At 50.4% G+C, this 23,838-nt stretch overlaps 1 protein-coding gene across 2 annotated transcripts in view; it reads left to right on the top strand.

Moving 5' to 3' along the window:
- Positions 1–6,302: 6,302 nt before the first annotated feature.
- The window catches only part of NKAIN1 (sodium/potassium transporting ATPase interacting 1), a 58,380-nt gene continuing 40,844 nt past the window's right edge, over positions 6,303–23,838 (top strand). For both annotated transcript variants that reach the window (XM_030941596.1, XM_030941595.1), the window contains exon 1: positions 6,303–6,758. In XM_030941596.1, the coding sequence (XP_030797456.1) occupies positions 6,705–6,758 (54 nt within the window). In that variant the 5' untranslated portion in view covers positions 6,303–6,704. The remainder of the gene's footprint in view (positions 6,759–23,838) is intronic.

The following is a 23,838-nucleotide window of genomic DNA, read 5'->3' as shown; positions in this document are numbered from 1 at the left end:
CACACCCGACCTGGCACATAGTTCTTGATAAGTGTTGGCTACATAGGTATAATACAAAAACATATTTGGTCTTTGTCCCTGGATCTTGGCACAGAATTCCTAAAATTCTGGGAATTCCCTGAGCAATAGGAGTGTTTTTTATTATTCATAAGCCCCTTTCTATCACACTTGAGTTTACCCTAATGAGGTGACTTAGGGAGAGCCACTAGATCTAGGGATGGGACGAGTCACCAGAAAGACCAAGTGATGAGAAGGTTGGAAATTTCAGTCCCGCCGACTGACCTCTGGGAATGGGGGGTGGTGCTGAATATTGAGCTATATGAAAACTCTTGAACAATGAGATTCAGAGAGCTCCTGGGTTGGTGAATGCAACCACAGGCCAGGAGGGTGGCGCTCACTGACTCTACAGGGATAGAAACTCCTGCACTTGGGAATCTTCTGGACCTCACCCTGTGTACTTCTTCATCTGGCTGCTCATTAGAATCCTTTATAATAAAACCACAAACATAAATAAAATGCCTTCCTGAATCCTGTGAGCCATTCTAGCAAACTATTAGAACTGAGGAGGAGATCGCGGGGACCCCCAATTTATACCCAGTTTATCAGCAGTATAGGTGGGTGGCCAGAGACTTGTGACTGGCATCTGAAGTAGGAGCAGTCTTGAAGAACTAAGTCCTTAACCTGTGGGGTCTACACTAACCCCTAACAGCTAGTGTCAGAATTGAACTGGATTGCTGACCACCCAGTTGGTGTGAAGAATTTGGCTGATGTCAGAAAACATCCCAGAGGCTGTAATTAGTGAGCATGTTCAGTCCTCTAACTTGAAAGCAGGGGAAATTATTAGGTTTAACAACTCAGCTGTCTTATAAGTGAACTTTCTCAGAAGCCTTTCGTGTTTTAACCCACAGAGAGACTAATGGTGCAAGACTGAAACAGTGACAAGCCTTGGTTTAGGGCAGGGGAGAAACTTCTTAACCCCCTAGAAATCTCATCACCTCAGCAGAACCTACCATGCTTCTCTCGGGACTGACCATGCCTCTGTCTTCTCGCTCAGGAAGTGAGGGTATATTCTGAATCATCTCTCTCCTTTATTTCCAAATCCTGCTTCATTCTCCCCACAGCATTTCCTTGGCCCAAGGGTTAGTCATCCTTCAAGGTGAATATTGATGTCATCCCCAGCTCCTAGCCCCTCCAACTTCTTGCCAAAGATGTTTCTATCTGTTCCTACAGTTAGGCTGCCTTCCTCCGTAGAACCTTGACTTCCAGGTGGTAAAGAGGGCACAAGATATGCTGGACACTGAAGCAGAAACGACAGGAGTGCTGGGTGTGCAATCAGTCATTTGCTGCACATTTGCTGATTCCTGCCCTGATCCTAGCCCTGTAGGATGTAGAGATAATTTATGATGTAGTTGTTTAAGAGTAGAAGTATGGGAGGGCATCCTGTGTGCGTAAATTTATCAGGGCAGCACTTGCAGGAATGAGCCAGGGGCAGAGGTTAGTTCTACTGAGTTCAGACAGGCCATCCCCAGTCCCATAGGACAGACTTAAGAGTGAGTCAACGAGGCCTTGGAATAGAGGGTTACAGGCATGACATGATATAGTCAAGAGCCGACAGGGGTGGTCAGAGCCCCAGTGGAATCCATTGGTACTATAGGGATTAAATGAGATAATGTATGTAGAAACTTGGCTCAGAGTAAGCACTCAATAAATGGTAGCTATTATTGTTTTTTGTTATTGAGGTTTTTTTTGTTTTTTGTTTTTTTTTTTTTGAGGCAGAGTCTCGCTATGTCACCCAGGCTGGAGTGCAGTTGCGTAATCTTGGCTCACTGCAAGCTCCGCCTCCCGGGTTCATGCTGTTCTCCTGCCTCAGCCTCCTGACTAGCTGGGACTACAGGCGCCCGCCACCACGCCAGGCTAATTTTTTGTATTTTCAGTAGAGACGGGGTTTCACCGTGTTAGCCAGGATAGTCTTGATCTCCTGACCTTGTGATCCGCCAGCCTCGGCCTCCCGTTGCATTGTTAGCCTCACAGAGGCAACTGGCAGAGATTATATCTGGAAGAGGCCCAGCAGAGGATCTGGTAGAGAACGTTACATCTGGGCTGAGCCTTTGTGGAGGTGGTTCTATTCTTTTGTGGGAAACGGACTCTTTGGAGAACCTAACGAAAGCTGTGCCTCTCCCCAGAAAAAGACACAGCTGCTCACATGATGCTTTGCATATTATTTCAGGGACTTCACAGACTCCTGGAAGCCTGTCTAGTCACGGAACCTGGTTGGACACAGCTGTTATTTGCCAAGCACGGCTGAGAAAATTTCCTGCTGTTCTGCTGGGCACTGTGGCTCACACCTGTAATCCCAGCACTTTGGGAGGCCAAGGCAGGGGGATCGCTTGAGCCCAGGAGTTTGAGACCAGGCTGGGCAACATGGTGAAACCCTGTCTCTACAAAAAATACAAAAATTAGCCAGGCATGGTGGTACACGCCTGTAGTCCCAGCTCCTTGTGAGGCTGAGGTGGGAAGATCAAATGAGCCTGGGAGGTCAAGGCTGCACTGAGTTGCGATCCAGTCATTGCACTCCAGCCTGGGTGACAGAGCGAGACCCTGTCTCAAAAAAAGAAAAAGAAAAAGAAAAGTTCCCACCATTATCTTAGCTTATTGATCCAAGTGAAAACCTCAGCACACATAGTGTATTCAACTGTGGGAATATCCTGTGTCTTTTAAAATACAAAGTGGTATCCTGCAGAATGGGTGGAAGAGGGAGACCTGTGAAGAGACCCATCTTTTTTTTTTTTTTTTTCCCCCGAAGCAGAGTTTTGCTGTTGTCACCCAGGCTGGAAAGCAGTGGCGCGATCTCGGCTCAGTGCAACCTCCGCCTCCCATGTTCAAGTGATTTCTCCTGCCTCAGCCTCCTGAGTAGCTGGGACTACAGGTGCCCGCCACCACATCCAGCTAATTTTTTGTATTTTTGGTAGAGACAGGGTTTCATCATGTTGGCCAGGCTGGTCTCAAACTCCTGACCTCAGGTGATACACCCGACTCAGCCTCCCAAAGTGCAGGGATTGCAGGTGTGAGCCACCACACCCGGCCAAAGAGACCCATCTTAAAGTCCAGGGAGAAGACACAACTGGCTTCATGGGCATGCTACCTCTGCAGTCACACAGGACCCTGCATGTTTTGTTTTTTGTTCTTTGTTTTTTTTGAAACAGTTTCACTCTGTCACCCAGGCTGGAGTGTAGTGGCACAATCTCAGCTCACTGCAACCTCCACCTCCTGGGTTCAAGCAATTCTCATGCCTCAACCTCCTGAGTAGCTGGGATTGCAGGTGCATGCCACCATGCCCAGCTAATTTTTGTATTTTTTTTAATTTTTATTTTTTATTTTTATTTTTTTTTTGAGACGGAGTCTCGCTCTGTTGCCCAGGCAGGAGTGCAGTGGCCGGATCTCAGCTCACTGCAAGCTCTGCCTCCTGGGTTCATGCCATTCTCCTGCCTCATACTCCCGTGTAGCTGGGACTGCAGGCACCCGCCACCTCGCCTGGCTAGTTTTTTGTGTTTTTTAGTAGAGACGGGGTTTCACCTTGTTAGCCAGGATGGTCTCGATCTCCTGACCTCGTGATCCACCCGTCTCAGCCTCCCAAAGTGCTGGGATTACAGGCTTGAGCCACTGCGCCCCGCCTAATTTTTATTTTTTGAGATAGAGTCTCACTCTGTCACCAGGCTTGAGTGCAATGGGGTGATCTCAGCTCACTGCAATCTCCGTGTCCTGGGTTCAAGTGATTCCCCTGCCTTAACCTCCCCAATGGTTGGGATTACTGGCACGCACCACCACACCTGGCTAATTTTTTGTATTTTAGTACAGACGGGGTTTTACCATGTTGGACAGGATGGTCTCGATCTCTTGACCTCATGATCTGCCCACCTTGGCCTCCCAAAGTGCTGGGATTACAGGTGTAAACCACCGCGCCTGGCCTAATTTTTGTATTTTTAGTAGAGATGGGTTTTTGCCATGTTGGCTAGGTTGATCTTGAACTCCTGACATTAAGTGATCTGCCCGCCTCGGCCTCCCAAAGTCCTGGGATTATAGGGTAAGCCACAGCGCCCGGCCCCCTGCATGTTCTTGATTTCATGCTCTGCTGTGTTGCCATCTTGAAATTCTTATTTATTTATTCAGATGAAGTTTTGCCCTTGTTGCGCAGGTTGGAGTGCAGTGGCGCGATCTCAATTCACCGCAACCTCTCCCTCCTGGGTTCAAGCGATTCTCCCACTTCAGCCTCCCGAGTAACTGGCAATTACAGGCATATGCCACCAGGCCTGGCTAATTGTTTTTTGTATGTTTAATAGAGACAGGGTTTTTCCATGTTGGTCAGGCTGGTCTCGAACACCTGACCTCATGATCCGCCTGTCTCGGCCTCCCAAAATGCTGGGATTACAGGCATGAGCCACTGCGTCTGGCCGAAATTCTTAATTTTTAAACAGGAAGTCCTGCATCTTCATTTTGCACTGGGCCTCCCAAACTATATAGCCAGTCCTGGGAGAAAACAGTGACACATTTATTTGCATGCTTACTATGTGAGCAGCAAACAAGTGACAACTGGAACTGGGACCCAGGCCGTTTGGGTCCAAAACCATGGGTCCTAACCTACATCTTACCATATACTTCCTGTCTCTTGAATCAAGAGGGCTAGTGAGAGTGGAGAGGAAGGGAAAGAATAAGAACCTTCGGTTTCTCCCACCAGAACACTCTTCACATCCCTGCCTCGCCTTCCTTCCTATTGTCCTGTCAGTATCAGTGTCATTTCCTCAAAGTGGTGTTTCCTGGTCTCCAAACCTAAATTATGCCCCCTCATTCTCTCTTTTCTCCCTTAGTATTTTTTAATTTATGTATTTATTATTTTTTTAGACAAAGTTTCGCTTTTGTCACCTAGGCTAGAGTCCAATAGCAGGGTCTTGGCTCACTGCAACCTCCGCCTCCCAGGTTCAAGCGATTCTCCTGCCTCAACCTCCTGAGTAGCTGGGATTACAGGTGCCTGGCTAATTTTTGTATTTTAGTAGAGACGGAGTTTCCCCACGTTGGCCAGGCTGGTCTCGAACTCCTGACTTCAGGTGATCCACTCACTTTGGGGAGGCCGATCTCCACTCAGGTGGAGGTTGCAGTGAGCTGATTCGGCCTCCCAAAGTGCTGAAATTACAGCTGTGAGCCACCATGCCCTGTCTCTTCTTTAATATTCTTTAGAGTATTCATCAGAACTTTGTGTACTTATTTGTATATTTCCTTGTTTTAATGACAATCCCTCACTAAACTGTGTGCTCAATGAGGGCAGAAATTTTGTTGGGTTTTGTTCCCTTACCCCAGCAGAGAACCTGGCACATAGTGGGTATTTCATAAATGTTAGTTGGAAAGTACAGTTTATAGAATTTAATGACAGATCAGATGAAATTGTAGGGAAGCCTGGAGGATGACCTAGGAAATTCCACTTGGGTGATGCTAATTGCCAAGGTGAATATAGGAAGTTAGGAGTGGGACAGGAATGATTATGTGGATTTGAGATGTATCCAGTTCGATGGCTTTTGGGGTGGCTTGGAGAAGGCAATATTCTGCTGGGAAACTTCTGACTCTCTCCTTACTGCAGCCCAGGGTAGGGGCTCCCTACCTCCTCCTGGGCAGATCTGTGCCATCACTGGCGTGCTCTTGGGAGCTTATCTGTTCCCTAGGCAGTGAAGCTCTACGGGATCTGGAACAGTGCTGCAGGTCTCATCTCTGGTTTGCAGGGCCCCCAGGAGTGTGTATGCAGTCAGGGCTCAATAAATGCCAGTAGAAGGAAAGAGGGAAGGTGGAAAATGTGGCCAGGCACTCAGGGGACAGGCTGGGGTGAGGAGCAGATCTGGGAACGGAAATAGAACTGGAAGTCCAAGTTGGAACCCTGGAGCCCTAGAGACAGGGTGGACAGAAAAGTGCTCCAAGCCAGGAGGCCAGGCACAGGGCTAAGCGCTTTATTCACAGGACTGCATTTCCTCTTCATATCTACACTAAGGAGGCATAATTATTCCTACTTTGTTCATGAGAAAACAAGTCCAGAGAGGTGACGTGATTTGCCCAAGGTCACACAGCGAGTGAGCAGCAACGCCTGGATTTGACTCAGGGCTGTCCTCCCCTAAGCCCGCACGCACTCTTCCACTTCACTCCCTGCCTCTCCAACCCTCCACCTCCCTATCCCTCTCCCCTCCCTTCCCGCGGCTGCCCCGCCCCACCCCTCCAGTACCGTCCCCCACCACCCCCACCCCCTCCCAGTCGGTGGCGGCGGCGGAGCCACGTGGTGGGGCAGGGAAGCCACGGCCGACCAGAGCCCGGGCGGCTGCCCCAGCTGGGCAGTGCTGCTCTGCGCTGCGCCGCGCTCGGGGCCGGCTCTCCTTTCTCCGCGCTCCCCGCCAGCCGCCCCGGGGCAGGAGGCGCGCCTGACAGACTGCCCGCCAGACAAAGGAGGCGCGGCTCGGCGGAGCCAGCGCGCGGGCGGACGGACCATGGACTCGGAGCACCGGCGGCCGGCCCCAGCCCTGGGGACCCGACACTCCCGGCCCCGGCCCTAGGCGCCCGGCCCCGCCGCCTGGCGCGCCCAGCTGGGAGGACGCGGAGCCCGCGCGGCGCGAGCAGGCGGCGGCCGCGGAGCAAGAGGGGCGCCGCGACAGGCGGCCCGTGCAGCCCCCGGAGCCATGGGCAAGTGCAGCGGGCGCTGCACGCTGGTCGCCTTCTGCTGCCTGCAGCTGGTAAGCGCCGCGCGCCCAAGCAGTCGGGGCAGGGTGGGGCGCGGCGGGGCGCGGTCCCAGGGCGTGCGGGTGGGGTTGCGTGTGTCTCTGTGTGTGTGTCTGGTGCGTGTGCCCGGGCGGGGGGTGGTCTGGAGTCTCGGAGCGGTCGGGTGGAGCCTGCTCCGGCTGGCCGGGCTGTCTCTTTGTGTGCGCTTCTCGCTGCTGTGCCCGGCGCTCCTCGGGTCCCTAAGTGCGTCCTGTGCGCGAGTCCCCGGCCCGCCCGCACGGTACAAGTGGCCTCCTGTTGGGGGATGCGCTGTGGGACTGTGGCTCGCTGGGACTGGGGGTGTGTCTGAGGCTGATCTGTGGATCCGTTGAAGTCCTGCTGTGTGTTTCCCTCTAGATCCCTCGTTTGCATGAGTCTCTCCCTTCCTCTGGGTCTCTGCCTCTGATCACCAACCCTATGTGAGCGTTTCTCACAGTCTCTGCCCCCGCGTGTGTCTCTCTGGGCTTCTCTTTGGTGTGTCTTTAGATCGCTGACCATTTCTGGTCCATGTTCATCTGTATTCTGGGATCTTAGACTCCAAGAACTCTCCAATCCTTTGTGCTGTTTCTGCCTCCCTTCACCTTCCTGACCGGGCAGTCCTGGGAATGGAGAGCCACCTCCCTGGAGAGGGTCACCAGGAGCTGTCAGATCCTGGGCCAGCCTGACCCAGCCTGGACCACACTTCCTGCTTTGGTCTGGCCGCTGTGGCCATGGGGGTTCCATCAGTCATCAGGTCCACCCACCAGAGCAACTCCTCTGCCAGGGACAGCGTCAGGGGGGTGGGGGCACTTGGGTGCTCCAGGGAGGATCAGAGTATGGAAGGACACTGTGCCTAGCCCCAGCATAGGGAACTCGGGTTCTTGTCTCAGGGAGCAGTGACTGTAGCAGACTAGAAGAAACAGCGTTGCCCTTCAAATCAGGCCCTGGCAGGGGAATTTGGGAGGGTGGTTAAGGAGAGGCAGGGGTCTCCTACCTACCCTAGAGCTGAGATTGAACAAATAGGGAGGTTGAAGCTGTGCTTCTTCTCTAGGCAGAGGTGCATGGGGACCTCCATTGCTGAACCCAGGTCTGAGAGTGAGCATCGAGCAGCCTGAGCCCCCCTCATGCTGGACTCCTTGTTCTGGGTTTCCACTCTTGCCTGCATCCATCACACCCTCCCCACCACAGGAGCCAATGATAATGTAGAGTGAAGCTTTGAGCCTGGACATGCAGACCTCCTCATTCGTTTTGCTTCTCTCCTCCTGGGGACACCAGCCTCAAACATGCCATCTACAGACCTGGCCTGGGCAGTGGTAGAAACAGCCCTAGCTCTGGAGATTGTAGCCTTGCTCCCAGCTGTGGGAGACTGGACAAGTGACTTCCCCGCACTGGCTGGCCTCAGTCTTCCTATCTGTAAAATGATTATCCCTGAGGATTGCAGAGGGGATTAATCAAGATCAGGTGGAATGGAAACTCCAGAAGGGCAGAGATTGTCTGTTTTTCTTTATCTACTTTGAGGAACATGAAATGCCAAGAAATGTTTAAACCTCTCAGAGGATTCTTCTGTGTTTGTTCAGTTTTAAATTTTAAACTGTTTTTTTAATTAGAAAAGTAATATACATATATTGTAAACATAAATAAATAAATACATAATCAAACAGGACAGAAGATAAAAGTAAGTTTTCTAGACCAGGCACCGTGGCTCATGCCTGTAACCCCAGCACTTTGGGAGGGTGAGGTGGGCAGATCACCTGAGGTCAGGAGTTTGAGACCAGCCTGGCCAACATGACGAAACCCCATCTCTGCTAAAAATACAAAAATTAGTCGGGTATGGTGGCACGCATCTGTAATGCCATCTACTCGAGAGGCTGAGACACAAGAATCACTTGAACCCGGGAGGCGGAGGTTGCAGTGAGATGAGATCACGCCGCTGCACTCCAACCTGGACAACAGAGTGAAACTGTGTCTCAAAAAAAAAAAAAAAGTTTTCTTCTCTCTATAACTAGACCCCTCCCCAAAAGTGAGCCTGTTAACAGTTTGTCCCGTGCTCATTCTCTGTTGGCGATGATAACAACGGTTAGCTTTGGAGAGCCCTTGACTAAGTGTCAGGTACTCTTGGAAGCACTTTTCCATGTATTAACTCATTTAATCATAACAGCCCTATGAAGTAACTTGTCCAGGATTCTACAGGAACTAGGATCCAGGCTTTGTTTTGGGGGTTTTGTTTTTTTTTTGTTCGAGACATGGGCTCGCTCTGTCATCCAGGCCAGAGTGCAATGGTGCAATCATAGCTCACTACAGCCTCGACCTCCCAGTCTCAAACAATCCTCCCACCTCAGCCTCCTGAGTACCTGGGACTACAGGTGCATACCACCATGCCTAGCTAATTTTTTTGTTTTTTAGAGACGGGTCTCCCTCTGTTGCCCAGGCTGGTTTTGAACTCCTGTGGTCAAGCTATCCTCCCACCTCAGCCTCCCAAGTGCTGGGATCATAGGCATGAGCCACCACATCCAACCAGGATCCAGGCTTTGAATCCAGGCAGTTGGCCAGGTCCTCTGTTGCCTTCTTAATTATAAAATAAGTAGTCTGGCCCTGGTAAGTCTGGGGCCCCATGGGAGGAGCTCATAGCTCTAGAGAGAAATGAAGGTGGTAGACAGTCTCTCCCTCCTACTTCCCTTCCTCCGTGATTCTCCCTTGCTAAGCTAACCCCACTCTTCCACTTAGAGGATCTCACCAGCACTAGAGGCTTGAGTTAGATGAGACCTGGGTGGAATTCCGGTTCTCCCATGTCCTGGCTGAGTGGCGTTGGGCAGCTTGTGAAGGTTGTGCAAGATCATTTGCGGGAGGGACTTGAAAATTGCTCTCTTGGCTCTGTTGCACTATCTGGGCTGATTGCAGAGTGGGCCCTCCGGTTGTCACTAACCCCCAGGAGCTCCTAACTGCCTGACAGCTTCCATAATGTACCCCAGGAAGCTGGAATTCACCAGCCTGAGGGGAGAAGAGAATCTTGGTTTTCTCATCCAAGGGACTGAGGAAAACATAGAGGCTGTTAAATATCTTTCAGCTGAAAACTTAGGAGGCACTGTGTCATTTTTCTTTTTCAAATGGAGTTTAATCGTTACAATGAATCAGGCCAATCTGAAACACTCTTCCTCAGTTGGAATAGATGTGATTTGGAGCAGGTAGGGACTCTGACTTTCAGATGGGTAAGTGTAGGATAGTAGTTAAGGCTCTGTAGTTTGACAGGACAGACCTGGCTTCTAGACCTGGTTCTGTCACTTCCTGGCTGTGCAATTTTGGGCAAGTTGCTTACCCTTTCTGAGCCATAGTTTTGTAATCTGTTAAACAGAGAGAATATAAAACAGTTCCTAATCCTTAGGGTTGTTGTGAGGATTCAATCCATGTAATGAATTTAGTACTGTGCTAGGTACAGAGTGAGTACTCATTAAACTGTAGCTTACCGTTATTATCTTAATGATTCGTATCATGGGATGTGTCTGTGGTATTGTAGCCCAAACGTATCCAGGTGGCCCCCTGCACTGTCCTTTGTGGACTATCCTTTGTGGGAAGTAGCAGGTAATTGGACACTGAGCTGAGAGGCAAAAGACCTGGATTCAAGCCCGGCTCTGCTTCTGACATCCTGCGGTTTTGCGCAAGTCTCTTCCGCACTCTAGGCTTTGGCTTTTCCATCTGTAAAATGGGAGGAATTATTGGTCTGGCTCACTGGGATACTGCCAGCTCTACTTGTCAGGAACTCAGGGTGATGCCTGGACTGTCATGTTTTGTTTATTTATTTTTTATTTTTTAGAGATAGGAGTCTTGCTGTGTTGCCCAGGCTGGAGTGCAGTGGCCATCATAACCCACTGCAGCCTCAAATTCCTGAGCTTAAGTGATCCTCCCACCTCAGCCTCTCAGATAGCTGGGACTACAATGCATGTCACCACACCCGGCTTTGGCATGGCAGCTTTGTTGCATATTGGTCTGGTTCCTTTCTGTACAACATCTTGGGTCCCTTGCTTTCCAGAATTCTTTCTGGTGTATCATCTTGACAACATTATTAACATATTCACCCTTTAATTTTTAATCTTGTGCCTTTTCTCTCTCCTGTCCAAACCCAACTCTTCCTAGTTCACTTCCTTCCTGAAACCTTACAGGCCACTCTGTTCTTCCTGGAAGGGGATGAACTAGTGAGATTTGCCCAGGGAATCACCATCAATTTCTTCATCATCATCATTATCGTTCCCATGTCAGGAGTCCTGTGCTAAGCACTTTATATGCATTACCTCGTTTAACCAAATGAGCATACATATGTAAAGTGCTTGGCGAAGTGCCTGGGACATGTTAAACGGTCAATAAACGTTAGCTCTTTTACTGTTTTCATCCTTCTTATTGCAGTTCCGCACAGTGCGATATATGTGTTTATTATCCCGTTTCTCAGGTGAGGAAATTGAGGTTTGAAGGTGTATGACGTTTGCCCACGCTCACTAAGCTAGTCAGTGACAGAACCAAGATATGAGGACTCTTCTGCCTGAACAGAGAGCCATCCTCTCAGTCCCGTGCTACTCTGCTGTTCATGTTTAACCAGTGCAGACACTTGGACCAGACAGGTCCAAGCCTCAGTTTCCTCATCTGAAAATGAAAATGATCATATTTCAGTAAGCTCATTCATAGTGCCTGCACTGTGAGCCAGGGAGTACCCAATAATAGATCACTGCCATGGTTGTTTCTGTCCCAGCTCTGTGTGACCTTGGACACATGCATTCACTCCTCTGGCTGCAGTTTCTTCCTTTGTAAAAGAGGAAGAGTCGTCCCTACCTCACAGAGGTGTAGAAAGGGCTTCCTTGGCTGGGTGCCAGACACATAGTAGGTACTCAGAAAAATGTTGGTTTCATTCTTTTCCCTTCTAGAAAGCTCTTTGCTTTCTGGAAGATGGGGGCGGGGGGCGGGATGTAGCTTCCAGCTGAGCTGCGAGTAATGGTGTGAAACATGGTCAACCTGATTGATGAAGTTATTAGCAATAATGATGGCAAAGACCAGAGGGAGATGGGCTCCAGCAGGGGCCTGCACTCTGGAGCAGCTGCAGCTGCAAGCTCATGGCTTCCTTGGGAGGGTCTGGCTCTGCTTTGGGTGCCTGAGGTCCTTGGGCCAGCTATCAGAGTCAGGAGCATGAAATTATGCAGGCCACTGGCCCCTTCTGTTCCTCAAACCCCTTTGTACAGAGTTGGCAGGGGTGATCAACTCCCTTTTGTGAATGAACAGAGTGAGGCTAAACTGCCCTCAAGGCCCTTATAAGATGGGCGGAGCAAGGTAGAATGGAGAAGAGGGCCTCCAGGGGACCTGGGGATGGCCCTGGTTCTGCTCCTTTGTAAGGGTAGGTGAGTGGATGTTTTTTAAATAAGCAGCCCATAATTGGCAGCTTCTCTGAGATCTGGCACAGGGGCTAGGAGCACCACATCTGGGATCAGGCCTTGCTTTGTGACTCCCAGGAAGTCCCGCACCCTCTCTGAGCCTCTGCCTTCTTACTTACAAAGTAGTACGAACAGCTTCTACCCCACGAGCCCATGGCAGTTTGGGGAATTTGCAAGCTGATGCTGGGATAACCAAGTACGGTCCCTGGCCTAGGAAAGTGCTCTCCAGGGCTAGCTATTATTTGCCTTGAGACTTGGACAAGTCACATCAGCCCCATCTCTGCCTGTGTTAGAGGATTTCGTGAGCAGGGTCACTCCCGCAAACACTTCAGCTCTTCTTTATATGGAAAATACGGGGCTGAGTGGGAAATTAAAATGATGAGAATTTCTTTTTGTTTGGCGTCTGCTATGAGCCAGGCATTGTACTAGGCATTTTATATATGTCTCCTGCTACTGTGTGGCTTATCCATGGCCACATACATGGTAGGTACAGAATGAGTATTAAAACTCAGATCTGGGACTCCACAGCTTCTTCCTGCATGCCCCATTGCCCCCTGCTAGTATTGTGGGATGCTGGAGTGGAAGCAGGTGGAGAAATCCAAACCTTTCCTCAGCCACAGGGCTTGTTACCAGATGCCAGATCTAACTGCTTACACAGATGCCCCCTCTCCCCATTCTACCCACCCCCAAGCTCTGTGCCGGACTTAAAAGAGCTGTGATGCATGGCTGGGTGCGGTGGCTCACACCTGTAATCCCAGCACTCTGGGAGGCCGAAGAGGGTGGATCACCTGAGATCGGGAGTTCGAGACCAGCCTGACCCACATGGTGAAACCCTGTCTCACTAAAAATACAAAACTAGCCAGGCATGGTAGCTCATGCCTGTAATCCCAGCTACTCAGGAGGCTGAAGCAGGAGAATTGCTTGAACCCAGGAGGCAGAGGTTGTGGTGAGCTGAGATCATGCCATGGCACTCCAGCCTGGCAAAAAAAGAAAAAATAAAAAAGTAAAAAATTAGCTGGCACAGTAGCGTGCACTTGCCGTCCCAGCTACTGAAGCAGAGGGGAGGATTGCTTTTGCCCCAGAGGTTGAGGCTGCAGTGAGCCAAGATTGTACCACTGCACTATAGCCTGGGAAACACAGTGAGACCCTGTCTCAAAAAAAGTAATAAAAATAATAATAAAAAAATAAGCTAGTTCCAGCCAGGCACAGAGAGGCAAACTTCAGATGTTCTTACTTATTTGTGCAAGCTGAAAGTTAAAACAATTGAACTCATGGAAGTAGAGAGTAGAATGAGGAGGCTGGCACGGTGGGTCATGCCTATAATCCCAGCACTTTGGGAGACCAAGGTGGGTGGATTGCTTGAGCTCAGGAGTTGGAGACCAGCGTGGGTAACATGGCAAGACCCTGCCTCTATTTAAAAAAAAAAAAAAAAAAATCTTAAAAAAAAAGAAAAAAGTAGAATAAGGATTACCAGAGGCTGGGAAAAGTAGTGGGGGAGTGGGGAGGTTGTATAAAAACATAGTTAGATAGGATGAATAAATCTAGTATTTGATAGCACAACAAATAAACTACAGTCAACGAAATTTATCGTACATTTAAAAATAACTGGACGGGCACAGTGGCTCACACCTGTAATCCCAGCACTCTGGGAGGCCGAGGTGGGTGGATCACTTGAGGTCAGGAGTTTGAGACCAGCCTGGCCAACATGGTGAAACCCCATCCCTACTAAAAATACAAAAAATTAGCTGGGCATGGTGGCAGGCACCTGTAATCCCAGCTATTCAAGAGGCTGAGACAGGAGAATCATTGGAACCCAGGAGGCAGAGGTGGCAGTGAGCCAAGATCGTACCACTATACTCCAGCCTGGGCAACAAGAACAAAACTCTGTCCCAAAAAAATAATAATAATAAATAAATAAAAATAAAAATAACCCAAAGAGTATGATTGGATTATTTGTAACACAAAGAAAGGATAAACGCTTGATTTACCCTGGTGTGACTATTGCACAGTGGATGCCTGTATCGAAATATCTCATGTGCCCAATAAATATATATACCTACTATGTACCCACAAAAATTAAAAATTAAACACTAGATCCAGGCCATGGGGATGGAGCTGGCTTTAGGCCCAGGAAGCCATGTCCCAGTGCTTTGCCTACCTTTCCCTGCCCTGGCCTGGAGAGGGATGTTGATTGATTCCGAGACAAGGGAGGGCTTCAGACCGCAAAGCAAACTTCCCCCAGAGGTGCTGAATGGGCACTAAGGTTTCAGAAGAGCTGTGAAGTGTGGTTGCAGGTTCTCCTGATTTACATTGGCCTCCTGGCCCCTCTCAAAGCATCTGACAAATCCAGAGACAAGGAGGTGGACTGGGAACTGGGAAGAACCTGGGCTTTGGGGTCAGGCTGGGATGTGAGTTCCAGCTTTGCCTCTTTGTAGCTGGATGACCTTGGGCAGGAAGACACCTAACCTGTCTGAGCTTCCACTTGCACTTCTCTAAATCAGGATAATAATCATCTGCTTCAGAGAGTTGTTGGGAAGCTCCTTTGAAATAAAACGTGCAGAGTGGGAGCTCACAAAGAGGGCACACTCTTGAATACCCAGGAAATGAGGCTGCAGGTTCTGCAAATCCGAGTACTGTGGGGTAGGAAATGAGATGACTCCCCTTTCTCAACGAGTGAAAGGCTCAAGCTGGAGCAGCGGTTCTTCTTCATCTGTGTGGTCTTGGCATTGCTGGACTGTGGACTTCTCTTCTGTAAAATGGGCATCATAATAGCACCCACCTCACAGGACTGTAAAGAGGACAACCTGAGATAATGTAGGGAGAGCCATGGGCACAGGCTGCCACTCACTAAGAAGGATTCCAAGGCGAAGGCGTGGCCTCTCTGGGCCTCTCTCCCACTCTGTATAGGGAAAAGGTTGGACTCATCATCTCAAAGAACCCTTCCAGCTCTGAGTCAGCAATGAGCTCCCCCTCTTCGCAGGTGGAGGTCAGAGGTGCTGCCTGGCCCACCTTGTTGCAGGCGGTGGTGACTGACGGGGTATCAGGGCCTGGGGGCACGAGGAGAGGAGACGTCTGCCTCTGATGGCTTGCTCAAAACTTTACACCTGGGTGTCAGGTTGTCAGGGATTCTGGTGACCTCATCTTTCTTCTGTCTGTCTGTCTGGATGTCTGCACTGCTCCCACCCCAAATGCCCATGTAGCATATTTTGGTTGTAAGATCAAGTCTCAGACTACAAAGATGCAGAGCTGGGAGGCTTGTGGCCCATCACTCACCTCCAGCTCACCGCAGGTGAGCTTCTTGAACTACATACAGAAAGTCTGATACTCTTCGGTTAGAGAGTGAGAATTGCCCCCAGCTAACTACCTGGAGTTGAATCCAGCAAATATTTACCAAGCACACACAAACTGCCAGGCATGATTCTAGGCGCTGAGTCATCTTAGGGTATGAAACATGCCCTCAGCTGCAAGACAGAATCCCTGGGTTCTGGTACTCACTGCTGTGCAACTGTGAGTTGGGCCTGGCCTTGTCTGGGCCTCATTTATCACAGCCTATGAAGTGGGAAATGAGAGGAGAGGACTGAACTCTTGTTAGCAGCTTTCAGACTCTCCAGAGGCTCTGCAAGGGTGGGGGCTGATAACCAGGTGGTGAGCTTCCTGTCCCAGGCAGTGGAATTTACGTGTGGCCAGGCATGGTGGTTCACACCTATAATCCCAGCACTTTGGGAGGCTGAGGCCGAAGGATGACTTCAGGCCAGTAGTTCAAGACCAGCCTGGGCAACATAGTAAGATCACATCTCTACAGTAATTTTTTTTTTAATTAGCTGGGCATGGTGGTGCTTGCCTGTGGCTCTAGCTACGAGGTGGCTGTGGTAGGACGATCACTTGAGCCCAGGAGGTCAAGTGTGCAGTGAGCCGAGATCATACCGCTGCACTCCAACCTGGGCAAGTGAGCAAGACCTGTCTCGAAGGAAGGAAGGAAGGAAGGGAGGGAGGGAGGGAGGGAGAGAAAGAATTTATGTGTAGGTTGGATGACAGCTTGGACATGTAATGTATCTAGTGATGACCCAGATCCCTTGGAACCACTCGATGCTGGTTCTAGGTCCTGAGAGGACAGTGCTAACAGCACACAATGATATCTATAATTATGAACATTTCTGTGAGCTTACCATGTCCCCTCTCCTTAGCATACTCCTTCCCACCCCCTACCTCTAATCACAGGGCCTGGTGAGCTCCTGGTTCAGGCAGTAGGGGAAATGGAAATCTATAGGCATTTTATCCCTTTGCCTGCTCTGGCCACCCCTTGCCCTAGAAGGGCAAAAATTCTGAGATTTTCAAGGTAAGGATTGGTTCCTAAGCCTGTTTTTTGGGGGGAGGTGGGCATGTTCTGCAGCCCCAACCTGAACCAGAGATGTGGGTTTTCAATTACACAATTAAATGCACAATTAGGCATAATTACCAGTGCTCAGAGCCCGAGACTGCTCATAATAGGCGTGTAATCTACTGCAGCCTCTGTTTATACTACTCAGCGCACTCCCTAATGATGCCGGGATGCCTTCACACTGCACTGTTGCCATGGAGACAAGCCCGCCACCACCATGCAAAGCTGACAAATGGTGTTCTGGTCCTGGGCCTTTGGATTGTTTCTGAGGCTTCTAACAACCAGCACTGGAGTGGAGGGTCTGGCCAGGGGGCAGAAAGGTGGGGCAGCCCTCCCTGGATTCTGACACACCCTGCTGGTTCAGGCCAGTCTTGGAGCCACCAGGGAGGACAGGGGAGGGGAGCATCAGCCACCTCTCACCCCCAGAGTCCTCAAGCCATGAGCGGGATGGCCCGGGGCCGTGAAAGGTCTTATGCTTATCCATTCACACATCTCACACTATCATGGAATCAAAGGTCTGGGCAGGGGGTACTGCCTACACCAGCTTCGTAGATAGGCCTGGCTCTGCTGTAAACTGGCTCTGTGACCTTGGGCAAGTCCTTGGCCCTCTTGGGGGCTCTGCTTCCCCATATATAAAATGGACTGCAGGGTCTCTGCACATGGCATAGTCTAATAGAGAAGATTTACTGAGCACTTATGACCCACCTCATTCTGCTGTAACTGCTTTACTTGGAGTGGCTCATTCATCCTCACGACACCCTGTGGGGTGGGCACAGCTACTACCTCTGTTTCACCGAAGCAGAATCTGAGGCTGAGAGCAGTCACATCCAGCAGTGGCAGAGCTGGGATACAAACCCAGGTCTCGCCCTTAACCCCAGTGCCACATGGCTTCACACATGCCACCTGAGGTCATCCTCACAACAGCCCTAGAGGTGGAACTTTGTCACACCCATTTCTGTTTCCTAGATGAGGACTCTGAGGCTCAAAGAACTGAAGTCATTTGGCCAAACTCACGCAATGAGGCAGCAGCAGAGCAGGGCTGGTTGATGCCAACAGCCAGGGTTCCTACCTTTGGCTTCTTAGTGGAACTCATAAAGGGGTAAAAAGATTTCCTTTGGCTGGGCACCATGGTTCACACCTGTAATCCTAGCAATTTGGGAGGCCAGGGCGGGCAGATCACTTGAGGCCAGGAGTTTGAGAACAGCCTGGCCAACATGATGAAATCCCGTCTCTACTAAAAATACAAAAATTAGCTGGGTGTGGTGGTGTGCACCTGTAATCCCAGCTATTTGGGAGGCACAAGAATCACTTGAACCCACGAGGCGGAGGCTGCAGTGAGTTGAGATTGCACCACTGCACTCCAGCCTAGGCAACAGAGCAAGACTGTATCCCCCCAAAAAAGATTTTCTTCAACAAGCAAATGCCATGGAGCCCGGATATCCCCATCCAGCCTGGCCCCAGCCACCGAGGAGTCAAGGGTCCCAGGGTCCCTCAGACCCAGCACTTCACTTTGACCTTGAAGGAAATTTTGGTCTACTTCTTCCTCTATCAGTTCACCCCCACCTTGGTCACTAGAAGCAGGGCCTGTTTTTACACGATGTTTTTTTTTTTTTTCTTCTTTTTTTTTTTTCTCCATTTCTCTGTAATTCAGCACATTATTTATGGGTACCTGCTATGTGCCAGCCCCTGGGAACACAGATGGATCAGACAGTAGGTTCAAATCCTGGCGCTTAACCTGGGATGCTGCACAAGTTGCTTGACCTCTCTATACCTTGGTTTCTTCATCTGTAATGAAGGCAACAGCCTGTTCCTTGCAGGGTTGTTGGCAATGTTAGCAGTAACAACTACCACTTATCAAACACTATGTGCCAGGCAGTCAGCTAAACCTCTTATATTCCCTGGGTGAAACTTTATGACATAATCGCTCATTCCCATTTAACAGATGAAGGAACTTGAGGCTCGAGATGCATAAGTTGAGTGAGGTAAGTGGCAGAATAGGCACCTGAGTCCAGAGCACTTGCTCTTCCCCACCCAGTGTCCCACCAGCATGGAGGTGGCAGTCACCCAAATGTGAATTTCTCCTGCCTCTTCCCTAGCGCCTCCAGCCAGCTTCTCCTGGAGGAGTGAGGTATTTGAATGGAGGGGTAATCTGAGGGGGGCAGTGGCCACCTAAGAGGGGCATAGCCCAAGACTTTGTCTAGCTGGATGAGTCCTCCCCTGGACATCTGAAATTCTAGGTTTTCTGAGAGGGGGCTCTCACACATCACCTCCACCTTCACACTATGTAGCTGGGGAAACTGAAGCCCAAAAATGGACTATGGTGGCTCACACCTGTAATCTCAACATTTTGGGAGGCCAAGGTGGGTGGATCACTTGAGGCCAGGAGTTCAAGACCAGCCTGGCCAACAGTGCAAACCCCATCTCTACTGAAAATACAGAAATTAGCCAGGCATGTTGGTGGGTGTCTGTAGCTACTTGGGTGGGTGAGACATGAGAATCACTTGAACCCAGGAGGCAGAGATTGCAGTGAGCCGAGATTGCAGCACTACACTCCAGCCTGGGCAACAGAGTAAGACTCCGTCTTAGAAAAAAAAAAGGCCAGGCGCGGTGGTTCACGCCCGTGATCCCAACACTTTGGGAGGCTGAAGCAGGCAGATCACCAGGTCAGAAGATCAAGACCATCCTGGCCAACATGGGGAAACCCTGTCTGTACTAAAAATACAAAAATTAGCCAGGCTTGGTGGCAGGTGCCTGTAGTCCCAGCTACTCGGGAGGCTGAGGCAGGAGGATTGCTTGAAGCCAGGAGGCGGAGGTTGCAGTGAACCGAGATCATGCCACTGCACTCCAACCTGGCAACAAAGTGAGACTCCGTCTCCAAAAAAAAAAAAAAAGAAATGGGCTATGGCTTGCTCAAGACCACAGTCTAAGTCAAGGGTATTGGATCCACAAATCTCTATGTGCAGTGTCTGCTGGTTTCGGGTCCCACTCTCAACTCTACCCTTATCAGGTGGGCACTGCCCCCCTCAGGTTGCCCCTCCATCCAAATGCCTCATCCTCCAAGAAAAGCTGGCCACCCTCCAAGAGAGGAGGCACGAGGGAAGAGGCGGGAGGAACCCACATTTGGGTGACTGTCACCTCCATGGTGGTGGGAAACCGGGTGGGGAAGAGCAAGGGCTCTGGATCCAGGTGCCTTCTCTGCCACTCACTGGCTCTGAGGCCCTGGGCAGGGCACTTACACTTCGTGAGCCTCAACTTGCTTCATCTATTAGGAAACTTCTTGTTAACTTCCTTTTATCCCCCACCAGGCTGTTGGAGAGGGACCTTTGAGGGCTGTGGTATGTTTCTGTGTTTGTATGTACAGCTAGCTGGTCCCCAACTTACAGTGGTTCAACATAGTTTTTTGATGTACAATGGGTTTGTTGGGGTGTGGAATGCATTTTCGATTTAGGATGGGTTGATTGGGACGTGGCCCCATCGTAAGTCAAGGAGCATCTGTGTTTGAAACTGCACACTGCTGCATGCCCCAGTATTTGTGGGGGTGGACACTGGCACGTAGAGATTTGTGGATCAATAAACATCCCTTCCCGCTTCCTCCCTCTTCATTTATTCATGAACTCTGAACTCCTTGGCTACAGAGAAACTGCCTGGAAGAAAGCAATTAGAGCATAATTAGAACCACTCCTATCATCAGCTCTCAGAGGGAGGGAAGGGAGGCTGCTGGGGCATCCGGGGAAGTCCCCAACCTCTGTAGCTGCCCATTCAGCTCCTACTTACCCCGTGGAGCTCAGCCTCCCCAGAGTCCTGGACACTGGAAACCGCTCTACAGGGAGATGCCTCATCCCTGGAGGCGTTCAAGCAATTGATAAGGCTAGGGAGAAGAGCCATCTGTCTTGTATACTGAGTTGGAATAGATGATCTCCAAGTCCCTTCCTTGCTGAGTTTCTTGGGTGCTCCCTGCCAGGGACTGGGACAGGCATTGCAGGAAAACTAAAAAGTACAACATGGCTCCTGCTTTCTAGAAAACATTCTTTCAGCAGATTGTAGTGAATTAAGACTACAAGGACAATGGGAAATGCAAATTACCTGGAGGAAGCAATTTACCAGGCAGGGTTCCGTTCATTGCCAGGTGATTAATAGTAATAATAACAGTACCAGCAGTCGGCCGGGCACGGTGGCTCACGCCTGTAATCTCAGCACTTTGGGAGGCCGAGGCAGGCGGATCACGAGGTCAGGAGATCGAGACCATCCTGGCTAACATGGTGAAACCCCGTCTCTACTAAAATTACAAAAAATTAGCCAGGCGTGGTGGCGGGCGCCTGTAGTCCCAGCTACTTGGGAGGCTGAGGCAGGAGAATGGCGTGAACCTGGGAGGTGGAGCTTGCAGTAAGCTGAGATCCGGCCACTGCACTCCATCCAGCCTGGGCAACAGAGGGAGACTCCGTCTCAAAAGAAAAAAAAAAAAAAGTACCAGCAGTCAAATGTTTATGGAGCATTTCTTTTTTTTTCTTTTTTTTTCTTTTTTTTTTTTGAAATGGAGTCTTGCTCTGTCTCCCAGGCTGGAGTGTAGTGGAGCAATCTCAGTTCACGGCAACCTCAGCCCCCCGAGCAGTTGGGATTAGAAGCACCCGCCACCATGCCCAGCTAATTTTTGTGTTTTAGTAGAGATGGGGTTTTGCCATGTTGGCCAGCCAGGTCTCGAACTCCTGACCTCAGGTGATCCGTCCGCCTCGGCATCCCAAAGTACTGGGATTACAGGTGTTAGCCACCATGCCTGGCCGTTTATGGAGCATTTCTGATCCCAGAGCCACTGCTTTCCCCTAGCAAGTGTCCCAGCATCAAGAAGTAGCCACCTGAGAGCAGGTGTTCCTCCCTCCCTCAGGAAAGGAGGACAAGACGCAGGGAGGTGCCAGGCACTGTGCGTCTCACTTCAGATGCATTTCCTCAGTTGGCCCTGCAGTAACCCTAAGAGGTAGACACTCTTATATGGACACTACCTCCCATGTACAGATGAGGAAACTGAGGCTCAGGGAGTGACAGAACCTGCCCAACATCACACAGTATTGGTTCAGGACTGTAACCCAGGCCTTTTGGATTCCAGACTCCTTGAACTTTGCACTCTACCAGGTTTGAGGGTGCAGTTTGCCCTCTCCTCCTTGCCCCTCTCCTGAGCTTCAGTTTGGGCCTCAGTTGTTCTGAGCTTCCTTATTGGGAAGCCTTGAAAAGCTGTTTAATATGGGCCTCTGCATCCATCTCCTGGTTGAAGGCGATGCATTGAGTCCTCCTGTTCCTCTTCCTCTCACCCTGCACCAGCTGAAGAAAGAATGGGAGAGCCCCACCACTGGTGACGGGTTTCCTGCCTTGGCAAAGGAAAGTGAAGGCCTGGCAGATGACAGTCTCTGGCCTCTTGAGTGAAGGTCCCATGGATGCAGAAGCCTGGGCTGCAGCCAAGGAGACAGCCCCCCAGCCCTTAGGCTGTGACAAGGAGGGTGTAGCTTCATGATGGGAAGGGGAAGAAACTGCCTCCTGGGGCCCAAATGGACAGAGGAGGGGAGGATGGGCTAGATGGGGTCAGGGAGGAACTTAAGGTTTGGGATCAATGGTGGTCCCTCCAGGGAATGGGGGTGAGGTACCTGGGGACATCCAGGCTTCCTTCTTTCCCTACCTGAGGGGAGGTTGTCATGACAACCAGCTCCCCAACTTGAACCTCTGTAGGACTGTGCCCCCTTTATCTGAGTGACAGGTGGTCACCCTGGCAACAGGCCCTGTGCTCAGCAGGGGTCCCTGACTTCCCAGTAGCCACTTCCCTTTCACGTGTGAAGATACATTGTTCTGCAACCGCAGCAGCTCTCTCCAGCTGGAGGGAGGCTCCATGTCAGGCCAGCTTTCGGATGTGGGTTTTTACCAGCCCCTCACCAGACTGCCCTGGACCCAGCCTGTGCAAGCGATCTTAATAAAGTTCAGTTCTGCCAGGCACAGTGGCTCACGCCTGTAATCCCAACACTTTGGGAGGCCGAGGCGGGTAGATCACCTGAAGTCAGGAGTTCAAGACTAGCCTGGCCAATATGGTGAAACCCTATCTCTACTAAAAATACAAAAATTAGCCAGGCGTGGTGGTGGGTTCCTGTAATTCCAGCTTCTCAGGAGGCTGAGGCGGGAGGATCGCTTGAACCTGGGAGGTAGAAATTGCAGTGAGCCAAGATCGCACCACTGGGCTCCAGCCTGGGTGAGAGTGAGACTCTGTCTCAAAAACAAAAAAACAAAAAAAAGTGCGCTTCTGATACTGCCTTGCCTCTGTTTAAAGCCTACCCCAGGCCCTCATTGCCTTCAGGATAAAGTCTAAAGCTGTGTTTCTCAAACTTTAGCGGGCATCAGAAGCACTTGGAGGGTTTGTTGAAATATGGATTTCCAGGCCGGGAGTGGTGGCTCATGCCTATAATCCCAGCACTTTGGGAGGCCGAGGTGGGTGGGTCATGAGGTAAAGAGATTGAAACCATCTTGGCCAACATGGTGAAACCCTGTCTCTACTAAAAATACAAAAATTAGCTGGGCTTGGTGGTGCATGCATGTAGTCCCAGCTACTCGGGAGGCTGAGGCAGGAGAATCGCTTGAATCCAGGAGTCGGATGTTGCAGTGAGCCGAGACTGCACCACTGCACTCCAGCCTGGCGACAGCGAGACTCTGTCTCTCTCTATCTCTCTCTTTCTGTCTCTCTCTATCTCTCTCTCTATATATATATGTATATATATATGGAGTTCCAGGCTTCACCCAGAATTTCTGATTTAGGAGGTCTGGGATGGGGGCCAAGAATGTGCATCTCTAACAAGTTCCAACTTGATGCTGATGCTGCTAGTCCAGGGACCACACAATGAGAATTATTTATCTAGACCAGAGAGACGCTGAAGCCTGCCCAGGCTTGCCTGCTAACCGAAACTCACCACTTCCGCGTCCCTAAACTCAGGTCACATGGACCTAAACACCCTGGGTTGTTTCACACCTTAGAGCCTTTGCCATTTGCTGTGCCTGCCTCTCTGGAAGCTCTTTCCTTCTTTATCTCCTAGGCCTGCTAAACCATCATTTCCTCCTCGGAGCATCTCTGTACTCCCGTGTCCTCACCACACTGACTTCTTCCTTTGGGCCCTGACACCTTGCCCCCTGCCTCCATCACAGCAGGTACTATGCTGTTGTAATTCTGCTCTATTTCCACATCAAATCCCTCTCCCTAGACTGGGAGCTCCTTGAGGACTGGAAGTGTCCATTGAGTGTGGACATGGAGTGTGGCCCTCAGAAGGA

Source organism: Rhinopithecus roxellana, chromosome 12 (assembly GCF_007565055.1).
Source record: "Rhinopithecus roxellana isolate Shanxi Qingling chromosome 12, ASM756505v1, whole genome shotgun sequence".
NCBI lineage: Eukaryota > Metazoa > Chordata > Mammalia > Primates > Cercopithecidae > Rhinopithecus > Rhinopithecus roxellana.
Note: the sequence above shows the minus strand (reverse complement) of the source record. Positions and strands in the feature narration are given on the sequence as shown.